Source organism: Prionailurus bengalensis, chromosome C1 (assembly GCF_016509475.1).
Source record: "Prionailurus bengalensis isolate Pbe53 chromosome C1, Fcat_Pben_1.1_paternal_pri, whole genome shotgun sequence".
In the NCBI taxonomy this organism is placed as follows: domain Eukaryota; kingdom Metazoa; phylum Chordata; class Mammalia; order Carnivora; family Felidae; genus Prionailurus; species Prionailurus bengalensis.
This window is the reverse complement of record NC_057345.1, coordinates 219,540,984-219,553,204: the sequence shown is the minus strand read 5'-3', so window position 1 is coordinate 219,553,204 and position 12,221 is coordinate 219,540,984. Positions and strand designations below refer to the sequence as shown.

Sequence of the window (12,221 nt, the reverse complement as noted above, 5' to 3'; positions counted from 1 at the left end):
GAGACACCCGTCCGTGGAGTGTCCATGGAGACTTCTGTCCATGGAGACACCGTCCATGGAGACTTCCGGCGGTCGGCCGGTCCTGCCCCCACGCCCCCGGTACGCTCCTCCTCGGTGCCTGGCCACGAGGAGTGACGGACGGAGCCCTGTTCTGCATTACGGAACACACCTCTATCACGCTGTATTACAACAGAGAATAAATCACTGCTCTGAACCTCTGCTGCCAATCTGGTGGCCACTAGCCGCGGTGGCTACTGAAATGCAAACAAATTAAAATTAAGTAACACTTAAGATGCAGTTCCTCACTGGCACGGGCCACATTTCAGGTGCTCAGCTGCCACACGGGGCTAGAGTCCACCACGTACACAGCACGGAGACGGAGCGCTGCCCTCGCTGCGGAAAGTCCTAGCAACCAGCCCTGCTCTGGATGGTGTTAAAATACACCTGGGGTAACTTAAAGCAGTATCCTAGGGCATCCAGGGTAGAGACACAACAGATGTTCAGTCAGCATGGAAACTGAATCTTTCTGTCAACCTGGAAACGTCCGCGTCTTCCCCCATGCCTAAGAGATTTCATAAAAGAAAGTGAAAAAGAAAATTAAGTCAAGGATGATGGCTTAAAAAAATAGATAAACTTATGAGATGGAGCTTAAGAGCAAAACAAAACGTTAGATCCTGTAGGTTTCTATCATCACGACCACGGTGTGATTTTTCATTTACTCCCCCAAGCCAAGAAGTGGGTGGAAGCATTGCAGTGCAATACTCCAGGGGAGGCCCTGAGCAGCTCTGGCTCTTACGTACTTGCTGATCCAAGAGTTTACCCACTGCCAAGACTGTATCACATTCTGCCTACCTAAACTCTCCAGGTATCTCATAGTTGTTTCATGGCTCAGATTTTAGAGAGTGTTCCAAACAAGTAAGTGAATTATCCTTGACGGGTAAAGCTATGAAAATTTTATTTCTATAACTCCCTTTGTTTGCTCACCTAATTTGATACCTTATTCAACTCTCAGTAAAAGAATATCATAATGACCAGTTCCCTTGTCCAGGCTGTAGGGACATTAGAGATTACTCTGTTCTGTTATAAATCTCGGATTAATTTTCAACGTTCTTCTCAATCCTTAATCAAAATCAAAACTCTACCTATAGGAACCAACTTAGGGAGGTCTGGTTTGATAGCATTAGGCAACATTTCCTTCCAATACTGACACTGTCCAGGGCACTGGCCTTGCAGACCAGGGACCTGAGCTCCAATCCAGGCTGTGTGCCTGTGCCCTGAGGAGCTACTTAATGCCCAGTGTCAGCACTTCAGCCACCCCGCTGCACCCCCAATGGTGTCCTGGTCCCATCTTGTGCCACGTCACCTCCTGGCCTTTGCCCAAATTGTTCTCATAATGTTTTAGTGCCTCATTCTCGGAGTGAGTGGATAGCCAAGGATCACCACACATCTGCAAGAGGCTTTAAGATAAAAGAGGCTGCAACAAAGGACAAAAAGAAACAGACCATAACACAGCGGACAAAAAAAAGAAAAAAAGTTTTGGGGAAAACAACAATAACAAATTAATATCCTCAGAATGACAAGAAAAGGTGCTACATTTGAGAGTCAGAGACAATGCCATAAAAAGGGAACCAAGAATAACAGCCAAAAAAAAACCCCACCTTTTTGAAATGAAATATAGAATAGATAAGTCCAGTAGAAGGAGTGGAAGAATACAGTTGAGTAATCTCCCACAAAGTATCGCCAAGAGAAAAAAGCTAGAGAATGGGAACGAAAAGGAAGTTATTCTCAACAAAGGAGCTGCTGTAAAAGAGACAGAGGAAACGATAGAGAAGGGAAAATTCAGAACATTCCCCAGAATTTTAGGATACATGTTTTTTCAGATCCAACGAACCCAATGAATGCTCAATATGTGGGGGGCAGGGGGATCCAGAACGCTAAAGATCAAGAGAAGTTTCTAAAAGCTTCTAGAGAGTAAAAGCAGAGATCATACAAGATACTGAAAATACACAATGCATCAAAATTCTCAAAGCAATCCTGAAAGCTGGAATAAAATGGGAAAAAATTCTTAAATTATGGTAGAAAATAGCTTTTAATTTTACTTTCTTAGGAACTATTAGTTTATTTCATTGAAGAGGCAAGGCAGTCACGTGGTTCCATGTCCAAAGCGTATGAAAAGTAACACTTGATAAATCTGCTTCCACTCACATCCACACTCCATTTGCTCTGCAGGCTTTTTTCACCCAAATGCGGAGAAATCCCCACCCTTCTCACATAAGGGACTGCGTGCTATTTTCGCTTTCTGCACATTGCTTCTTTCAGTTAACAATGCATGCTGGAAATAATTTCAAAGAATACATAGAGATCTTTGTCATTCTTTGGAGAATTATTTTTAACCTAGAACTCTACAGTCAGCCAAACTATCAGTCGAGTATGAGGGTAGAATAGTCCTTTTCGGACACGCGGACGCTTAGGAAGGGCCACCAAAGGACGAAGGACGCGTTCCAGCAAAATGAGATAGTAATGCAAGGAAGAAGACGATACAGAATCTGGCAAAGAGGGATCCAACAACAACTGAACAGTGGCAAGAGAAACGCAAAGAGTCGTGGTCAAGGGACATGACCAACAAGTCCTGAGAGTGCCCGGAGCAGACTAGGGGAGTGGACAGACATCTGGGGGAGGGGGTCGAGTCCCAGAAGAGAGAATGAAGGGGAAATGGTAGATGGTCTGGTTTGTTGAATCACACAGGAAATAGTATTGTGAGGGGCTCTGTCGAAAAGGTGTTGAAGAACCGGCTATGACAGACACGTAGACAGAAACGCAATTGAAAAAAACCAAAAAAACAAATCATTAACTCCAGAAAAGGCAGAAAGCTGTCCAAGGATAGAAACGTTACAGCACCACATGGTACGTGACATCACCGTCACCACCAGCCTCTCCTGCACCCGGGGCTCGTGCTGAGTGAGGTCTTCTCAACGAAATAGCTCCTCTGCCCTCTTAAACCCCTTGCGGGAAGTGCACTCGAAACTTTCCCACCTTATGTGCGGGGCACCTGGGCCACAAGGTGAAGTAACCACGGAGCACGTGGCAGGGCCAGGACTCGAGCCCAGGAATCTGACCCCAGTCGCATTATCCTCTTTAGCAGTCCGTTGTCCTACGACATAACCCGAACACGACAATTGTGGTGTGACAATGTGGAGGGAGGAGAGCGGGGCCCAACCCCCCTCTCCCCCCGAGCCAGGAAGCCGGCACTTAGTGTCCACGCTTGGAAAATCGATAGAGTGCACACGTGTATTATTTATAGACACGGAGCTAATCGCCAGATCATTCAGGGTCTTGTCAGGCCATTGAGAACTTGGCCTTGATGGGGTGATATGAGAAGCCGTTGGAGAGTTTTAATTAGAGAAGTGACATGATCTGACATATTTTAAAAGGATCACCCAGCTGCCGTGTGGAGAATGGCCTGAGAATGTGGGACACGGGTAAAACATAGATTACCTTCAATAAACACGACGGTTTAGGAGTCGAGACAATGCAAAAGGATGGGGTGAGGGGTAGCCGGGGGAGAAGAGTACCAACCCTCCCGTGAAATGTCACGCCTGGTGGCCAGAGGTCAGCTGGGGACAAGAGTCCCAGAGATGGGAAGCGAGTGGGTGTGACTTCAGGACACCATGGGCAACGGGGCCTTGGCTGGAGCCGAGACATCGATCCAGGAAGTGGGGGCAGCCTGGGGGTCGAACTGGCATCTTCCTGGTTACTTGGGCCGGTCCCTTAGCACCTCTGAGTCTGTCTCTGTCAAACAGAGACATACTCTAAACTCTGCTCCTGGGGTTTGATGTAACTATGGGGGAAGCTTCTGGGAGCATCTAGCAGCCCGCAGGCCTCACAAGCCACCTCCGCTCCCACCTCCGCCCTTCCCAATCCTGTTCCCTGACGAGGCGCACAATCCACAGCCTCGGCTGGAACCCGGGTCCCCTGATTTCCCACCCGCCGGGCCATCTCTGTGTGTCACCCACATACAAGTCGCAGCCCCTAAGCGGGACGCCGGTGAATCACGAGAGTCGCCCAGAAAAGGGAGAGGGAGACAGCTGGCTCTCTGACAGAAATAGCTGTGGGGCGGGGCCCGCGAGCCATCGGGGACCCGCAGGCCGGTCCACAGCTGAGTTCCTGATCTCAAGTCCAACCGGAACCATTTCGTTGGGACTCACCGAGACAGGCCACGGTCACGGGCTCAGTGTGTGCACCCCCTGACGGCCCAGACTTGGTGATGAAAATCCCCCTGGACGCCTGTCTTGTCACATTCCTGATGCCCTCTGCTGACACACGGGGATGTGCGTGTCTGTCTCCGGAAGAAGAGCCCCGGAAGGGTCTGGGGTTACTCCTCAGCGGCCGCGTTAGAATTGGGGGTTCTTCCCGCGGGACAGCCTGTGCCGTGCCGGGCATCCGACCCCCTCGCCCCTTCCCACCCCCTGGAAGAAGGGGGCACGACAATGTCACCTGGGAAAAAGGCATGAGGGTGACAGTTCAAACGACAGGAAACAGGCTGTAGCAACAACACCACGTTCGGGTAAATGCTGGGCTCGGTGTGGTCTCACCTGAGGGCAGGGGAGCGGAGCAAGGGGCCAGGGGTGTGTATCAGGCCCGCTGGGCTCACTCCCGGACGGCACGGGCCCAGAGGAGCCAGAGGGAGGTGAGGCCCCAAACTGAGCCCGATTTCCAGGACCGTTCTGAAAAAGAACTTGTGTGCCCAACCCCCAGCTTGGCTTGAGGCTGGAGGAGAAAAGAGACAGGGTCCCTCAAGACAAGCGGACTTAGGAAGGCTATTTGGGGAAGCAAGGGGTAAGGGGGGCTGGGCAGTAAACTGAAAGGAGGATTTAGGATGAGAATATCCTGCATTTACAGAACTACCCAGAATGAAGCCCGGGGTTGTCCTAAGCTGGGGTCCCCGGAAGCAGAGCCTGAGGCAGGGATTTGCATGCGGGTATGTATCCACAGGCAGCAGAAGAGGGGTGAGGGGAGCTGCGGGGCAGGGGCAGGAGGAGGCCTCCGCGGGAGTGTGCCCTCAGCCCCGTCCCACGGGGAGCTCTGGAGCAGAGTTAGCTCCACCTTGTAGCAAGGGGAGGGGACACTGACACCCTCCGTCAACAGCTGCAGCTGCCCCAGGGGTGGGGGGTGTCATACCCCCACCCCCACAGTGACTCCTATGTGGTCAGGGGCACCTTTGTAGTGAAGGGGCAGCTGTGAACCCCCAGGAGCCACACTTACAGGCCAGGGAGTCAACACCCCCCCCCCCCCGATAAGAGGGATCTGAGCCCCTGTAGGCATCGTGTGCCCAAGGGTCAGTCTCAGAGAAGAGGCTCTGGGGACAGTCAAGGAGAGGGCACCGTGCTGTGAGTGAGGAAGAGAAGGGGACAAGGGTCTGTGTGGCCAGGGGATGACTCATTCACCGCCTTGGTGAAAGGACCCCCAAGTCCATTTCTCATACAGCTTGCCTGTGATTTTTAAAAACCTTTCTTTTAATGTTTATTTAGTTTTGAGAGACAGAGAGAGGGAGAGACAGAGACAGAGACAGAGCTTGAGCGGGGGAGGGCAGAGAGAGAGGGAGACCCAGAATCCGAAGCAGGCTCCAGGCTCCGAGCTGTCAGCACAGGGCCCGACGTGGGGCTTGAACTCGTGAACCACGAGATCACGACCCGAGCCGAAGTCGGACACTCTGCCGGCTGAGCCCCGCAGGCGCCCCGATTTCCTTTTTCAATTTTTCTGTTGCTGTTATTCTCCTTTCGAGAGGATACTCTGAATTGCCCCAGGCACCTGGAGAGCAGTATCCTTTCACTCAGCGGCAGGGTGAGAATTTGGGATGCTACCAAAAGCCTTGAGCAGAATGTGAAACGCGGTAGGAGAGAAAAATAGAACTGCTTTCAAAACACCTTTCCCAGGGTGTGAGAAGCACTGTTCCCGCCCTCAGTGGCGACGAGTGTCTCAAAGTGCTTCCTGGACCTTTTTCCTGACAACATCTTGCCCGAGGTCCACGTCAGGGACAAGCTAGTCGTGCTAATGCATCCACAGTGTTCAAAAGCTACAACTCCATTTACTAGAAACCCGCCTCGGCTGAAACCATAATGTATCTGAAACAGGAGTATGTCAACTGGCCCTGTGTCAGGTCACTGCTTCCGGCACGTACCCAGGACGGTCCCAACCCCTCGGCCGACCGGGCCCTGCCTGCCCGCTCTCCTTCCCGCACGGTGACCCTGCCAGTGGGCCTCAGGTCACCTCGGCCCAGAATGCTCCTTTTTCTCCAGAGGGCACATTCCTGGACACCCGGCCCACGTCCACCCACCCCCTGCCACCCGCTTAAACCCTCTCCAGTGTTCACTCAGGCCCCCTCGCCTCCCCAAGTGCTTCAGAGGCAGCCAACGTCCCCCGTTGCCAGGATGGGCCTGACGGGTCCTAAGGGAGGGCTCCCCCCCGCCCCACACACCCACGCACAGAGACTAGCGTGGGCTGCTGAGTCAACAGTCCTGGTCACAGTTTGGCTCAGGAGCAGCCAGGGAGCCACGTGGAGATGTGTCACGGAAGATGCTTCTAGATCTCAGGAGAGAGACCGGGTGTGTGCTCATGGGGGGGGGGGGGAAGTCTGGGAACACGGCAGCCAGTCTGCCAGGAGCAAGAGCCTGGAGATGAGGCCATCCGGAAGAGGACAGCCCAGCCTCAAGGTGCTGTGGAGACAAGGGGCCACTGGTGGGGCTGGCCAGGAGTCCATACTGCAGTCAGTATGTTTCTTCTTGTGGAGGCCAGTCCAGGTCAGGGTTTCTGTCACTTCCAGAAAAACCTCAAAATGCCATTTCCTCCAGGAAGCCGCCTCTGATTGCCATCCCTAGTCCCATCAGTAAACTGGAACTCTCATTTCCAGACTTTCAGTGCACAATATCCATGCCCTTGTAACGTCAGCTCTCTCCTGTCTTCTGTTAGAGTTATTGCTCTACAGGTCAGGCCCCTTTCTGACCCAATTCTTTTTTTTTTTTTTTTAACATTTTATCTATTTTTGAGACAGAGAGAGACAAAGCATGAACGGGGGAGGGGCAGAGAGAGAGGGAGACACAGAATCGGAAGCAGGCTCCAGGCTCTGAGCCATCAGCCCAGAGCCCGACGCGGGGCTCGAACTCACGGACCGCGAGATCGTGACCTGAGCTGAAGTCGGACGCTTAACCGACTGAGCCACCCAGGCGCCCCATCTGACCCAATTCTTCGAGGGCAATTCCCTTCAGGTCCATCCCTGAGTCCTACTCTCCCTGGGACAGAAGTCTGGAGAGCATGGCACGTATCTGCTGAATCGATGAGCAAATAAGAAGGAGCCAAACTTACGACACTTTTGTTAACTTTTAGCGCAAGTCTCAAGAACTCCGTGGTGAACAGATACTCGCCATTTGAATCCCGGTTTTAATTTCCACAGTTGGGCCCTAGAATTCAATTTGTAGCAAAACAGAAAACGTAGCACCTGCTTCTCCCAACATTACAGATACATGCCACTCAGCACTTGTAACAGCCCCATCTGTGGCTTTAATGGGAGGATAGGTGGGAAGATCTCACATTGACCTAGTTACTCACAAACAGCCAAAGCGGATTTCTTCTCCCCATTTCAGAGACGAGAAGACAGAGGCTGAAAGGGGTTGAGTAACTCATTTCCCTGGGATCACATAGCTCCTCCGGGGGGGAGGTGTGTGCGGGTTCACAGCCCAGGTCTGACTCCCAGGCCTGAACCTGTCACTGCCATCTGCATCTCCCCGGCTGGGGGGCAGGACCACGGGTTCCCGGTCCTCAGGACCTCAAGGGTGTCAACCCAGGGAGCATCCCCAGCCTTTCCTTCCAAACCAAAGCAGCAGATACCAGGCAGACCTAGCGAGCGCTCAGTCTTCTGTTCCTTTGTCCATAAGCAGCCACGGAAAGACAAGGCCGAGACCACCAGTCCCCCCTGGCCTCCCAGAGAACACTTGCTTGGTCTTTCGGTCAAATACACACATAAGTGACACTCCTCACAGCAGTGGGGATTATATTCAGGCTACTACTTTTGGCCAACGTCTTTATTTAGCCGAATGTACTTTAAGCTCCTGGTACTTCTTTTGTTTGTTAATTAATGCAACACACTCAGGAGCTTGTACCACACGCCTGACTCTGTGCGGAGCTCGGGGGATACAAAAGGGAGTGAGATACGGCCTGCCTGTGTGTCACCTCCTACAGGGAGAACAAATTATGCCGAGGCGAAGTGACCACCACACCAGGTGCAGGGAGGCAAGAGCGACAGGAGCCTGGGGGAGGCAGGGAGACTTCTGCCTGTCGTGATCTGGGTGGGCTCACAGAGGACACAAATCTCCAGTGGGTTTTCAGGCATGAAGAGGAGTTTGCCCGGAAAGCCCTTTTCCTTTTCACACAGAGGAAAACCAAAGTCTTTATCCATTTCGGTATTCAACCAACACCGCTGGATAGCCACGTGCCCGTCAACGCCAAATCGGGTATTTGCAAACCGAAAACACCTAAGAACAGGTCATAGAGCAGACCTCAGTGAACAGCTGACAGAGGCAACCAGAGCCCGCAGCCTGAGTGGCTTGGGAGTTTTTCCACGTGAGGCCAGTGCTGTGCAGACTAAGTCCACATCCTAACAGAACCCTTGGGAGGGAGTACACGAGGGGGGGATGGACTGTACCTGCATATACAGTCTTCGTAGTTAGCATTTACACGGGACACAATCCCCAGGTAGCAAGTTTCTTTGTCACCGGGGCCCAGGGAACGGGCCCCCTTCCCCAGGGAGCTGCCACGGCCCATCTGCCCTGCAACTTTCCAGTGTCATTGGTTAGTTTAACCTAAAGGTTGGACCGTTGGGGGGAACGGCGCGGGCGGGGACAGACAGGCACACAGCGCCCCTTCATTTGCCACGCTTAAAGTTCATCGCCAGCCGTTCCAATAAACTGCCCAGGAAACTTGGAGGAAAACCTCTCCGTGCGCCTGGACCCGCTTTCGGGCTCGGTCCAGAGACAAGATTCACAGAGACCACGCTCATGCCCGAGCTGCACCTGCGTGTCAATCGACGGCCAGTGGTCGCGGACATGAACCAGGCCGTTTCGCCAGGGCCATGTGGCCTCCGGGGACCGTCCACCGGCCTCCGGGGTCGGCCCGCTCCACCCCCACGAGGCCGCGCGACCGAGCGGGGCGCTCGCTCCCCGACCCCGCGGGCCCGGGCGGTGGGGAGGGTCCTGAGCCGCCGGCCCCAGCGCCGCTCCCCGAGGGGCACCGCGGCCCCGGGCGTGGGGGAGGGGTCGGCGTCGCCGGTTCGTCCCCGGGGCCGGAGGACCCGCGCCCGGCCCGCGCCGCCGCGGACGGACCGAGCGACCCACCGACCGGGGCGCGACCGCCGCGGAGGCGCCCCCGGCCGCCCCCCGGCCCCCGGCCCCCCCGGCCGCCTACCTCGCGCGCGATCTGGTTCAGCGCGTCGTCCTCCGCCGTCAGCCGCTCCCGGTTGGGGAGCCGCTTGCGCCCCGAGCCCTGCGTGCCCATGTCCATCGGCCGCGCCGCCCGCTGCCGCCGCTCGCGCCCCTCTCGGGCCGCCCCGCTCCGCCCCTCCCTCCGCCGCGGCGTCATGGCGTCAGCGGGCGCGGGCCGGGGACGCGGGGACACGCCGGAGGGGGGCACACGGGGGCCGGGGGCGCGGGGACACGCCGGAGGAGGGGGGGGACACGCCGGAGGGGAGGGACACGGGGGCCGGGGGCGCGGGGACACGCCGGAGGGGGGGACACGCCGGAGGGGAGGGACACGGGGCCCGGGGGCGCGGGGACACGCCGGAGGGGGGGGACACGCCGGAGGGGAGGGACACGGGGCCCGGGGGCGCGGGGACACGCCGGAGGCGGGCACACGGGGGCCGGGGGCGCAGGGACACGCCGGACTAGATGGGGGGGCAGGCGGGGCCGGGGTCGCGGGGACACGCCGGAGGAGGGGTGGAACACGCCGGAGGGGAGGGACACGGGGGGCCGGGGGCGCGGGGACACGCCGGAGGAGGGGGGGACACGCCGGAGGGGGGCACACGGGGGCTGGGGGAGCGGGGACACGCCGGAGGAGGGGGGTCACGCCGGAGGGGAGGGACACGGGGGGCCGGGGGCGCGGGGACAGGGGCGCGGGGACCTGGCACGGGGTCTTGTGGGGCCGCCATGTAGGACGGGGCCGGGGACGCTCCGGGCTGCGGAGCATGGAGACAAATGGCAGTCTGGAATGGATGGCTGGGGTTACCCCGCGCAAGGACGCGGAGGTGCCAGGGCTGGGGGCGGCGGCGGGTAGAGGGGGCGAGGGACCAAGAAGGGTTCAGAGGCGCCGGGAGGCCCAGGGCCCCAAGCGGCACCGGAAGGTGAGCCCTGCTGGTGGTCGCGAGCGGCCCACTCCAGGGCAGTGGCTCCCGGTGGAGATGGGACCTCTGCGGGGCTGCTCCAGGGCGCGGAGGAACGGGGTTGCAGAGAAGGGTTTGCGCGCAGACGAGTGCAGGGACCCGGGGTGGGGGGGCGGGGGGGGCTCAGACAGGGGCCCCCCGATGAGTCAGGCAGTCACAGATGGGGTAACAGGCAGGCTCTGGGGTCAGGTCCAGGGGGTCCGGATCCAGCTCGCAGCTACCAGGCGGTGACTTTGGCCAGCCTCCTGGGCTTTGCAGCACATCCAGAATCATGGAGTTGATGTATAGGGTTCCTTCTTCACGTGCATGTCCCCTGTGACCTCCCACTTCACTCCTGGGTCCCCAGCTGTTGACAAAGGAGTGAACCTGAGCCTTACCTTCCACACTCTAAAAGTGGATTTTAAAATAAACTGGAGAATCAGAGAAGATTTACAGAGCCGTTGCCTTTTTGTCTATGGTAACAATGCAAGTAACTGTTAGCTGTCGGTCCTGACTTAGAAAACAAAGGCGCGAGTCCAAAAGTTACTGGTGTTTACCTGTTTGGGTGTGGGGAGATCTTCAATGGGGCTAGGGAAGAATGGGAGGGAGGGGGCCATATTGAAGTCACTTGTGTCCCTCCCCCAGCCAGAGCCCCACAGATAAGGACAGTTAACATTTTCGTATATGTCTCACCAGGTGACTGTGACCAGGTTGGTTTGGGTTCTTGAAGTACCATGGAAGCTGGACGGGGCAGAGAATGGAAAGGGGGTTCTGCAGTCCCAGGAAAGTCGATGAGGTTGTATCGCTGGGAAAAGCCAGTGAGGGGAGGACACAGGACAAGTGGGGACCGGCCCCAGGTGCTCAGGACACCTGAGTGGGCGTGGGCGGGGTGAGCGCACAAGGCAGGCAAGGCAGGCGTTAGGGCTGTGACCTTGTTCTTTACTCGTATTCCCGGAGCTTGTGCACGCCTGACACGTCGTAGGCACTGAAGAAGCGTCTGTTGATTGACTTTCCGGTGACGTATTCCACCGCTTAGGACCCCATACTCCTTGGGTGACATGAACCCGGTTGGAGGAAACTATCTCTTGCTGTGCCCTGAGCCTTGCTGGAGGTGGCTCACCACTCCCCTCGCCCGTGACGCATTGCGATGACTCTGTGTCTTTGCTCAGCCTGGTTTTCAGCCCCATCTCTTTGCTCATTCGTTCGCCCACACCCGCTACCCGGCAGGTGCTGTGCTGGAGGCTGGAGCATGACTGTCAAGGACACAGACATGGACCCAGACATGTGCCGGAGGTACCCGGAAGTCCTTATCCCAAGCCACATTAAAGCCTCCTACGTCTCCTTTCTAGAGGAAGTCTTCCCAAGTTCCTAAGGCTGCCCCTACTTCCCTCACCATTCTTCATCAGAACTTTGAGCCGCTTTTTATTCCAGCACTTAAATTCTTCCGGAACGGTCTGTTGACCACGAGGAGGGCAGGCACAGACTGAGTCTCACTCACCTTTCTGTCCAACTGGGGATTGGATGTGCTGCTGGTTCAGTCATACTAGGAGCGTGTGGCTGAACTCCGGGAACTGAATCTAGTTCCCAACACTCCTACTTCATTGTCCCAATTGGCTTTTTCCCAGAGACAGAGGACTCACTACCTTGCACTGGCCAAGAGGTGTTTCTGAACAGTCCCAGTCCCTGGACGGTGTTCTTAGACTCTGGGGTGAATTTTGTCCCCACTTCTCCTCCTTACCCCCGTCCAACCCCCACTCCTGAAAAGAGCCACCTTTTGGGAATCTTCTGAACCAATGTTGTTGATCCTCAGTCCAATGAT

General features: G+C 56.1%; 1 protein-coding gene across 32 annotated transcripts in view; it reads right to left on the bottom strand.

Moving 5' to 3' along the window:
- The window catches only part of LRRFIP1 (LRR binding FLII interacting protein 1), a 142,914-nt gene extending 133,306 nt beyond the window's left edge, over window positions 1-9,608 (bottom strand). For 8 of the 32 annotated variants that reach the window (XM_043578319.1, XM_043578283.1, XM_043578296.1 and 5 more), the window contains exon 1: window positions 9,454-9,601. In XM_043578319.1, the coding sequence (XP_043434254.1) occupies window positions 9,454-9,549 (96 nt within the window). In that variant the 5' untranslated portion in view covers window positions 9,550-9,601. Of the gene's footprint in view, window positions 1-9,453 lie in introns of all 32 variants that reach the window. The other 24 variants (XM_043578266.1, XM_043578271.1, XM_043578269.1 and 21 more) reach the window with 5 other exon arrangements.
- Between the last annotated feature and the right edge of the window lie 2,613 nt (window positions 9,609-12,221).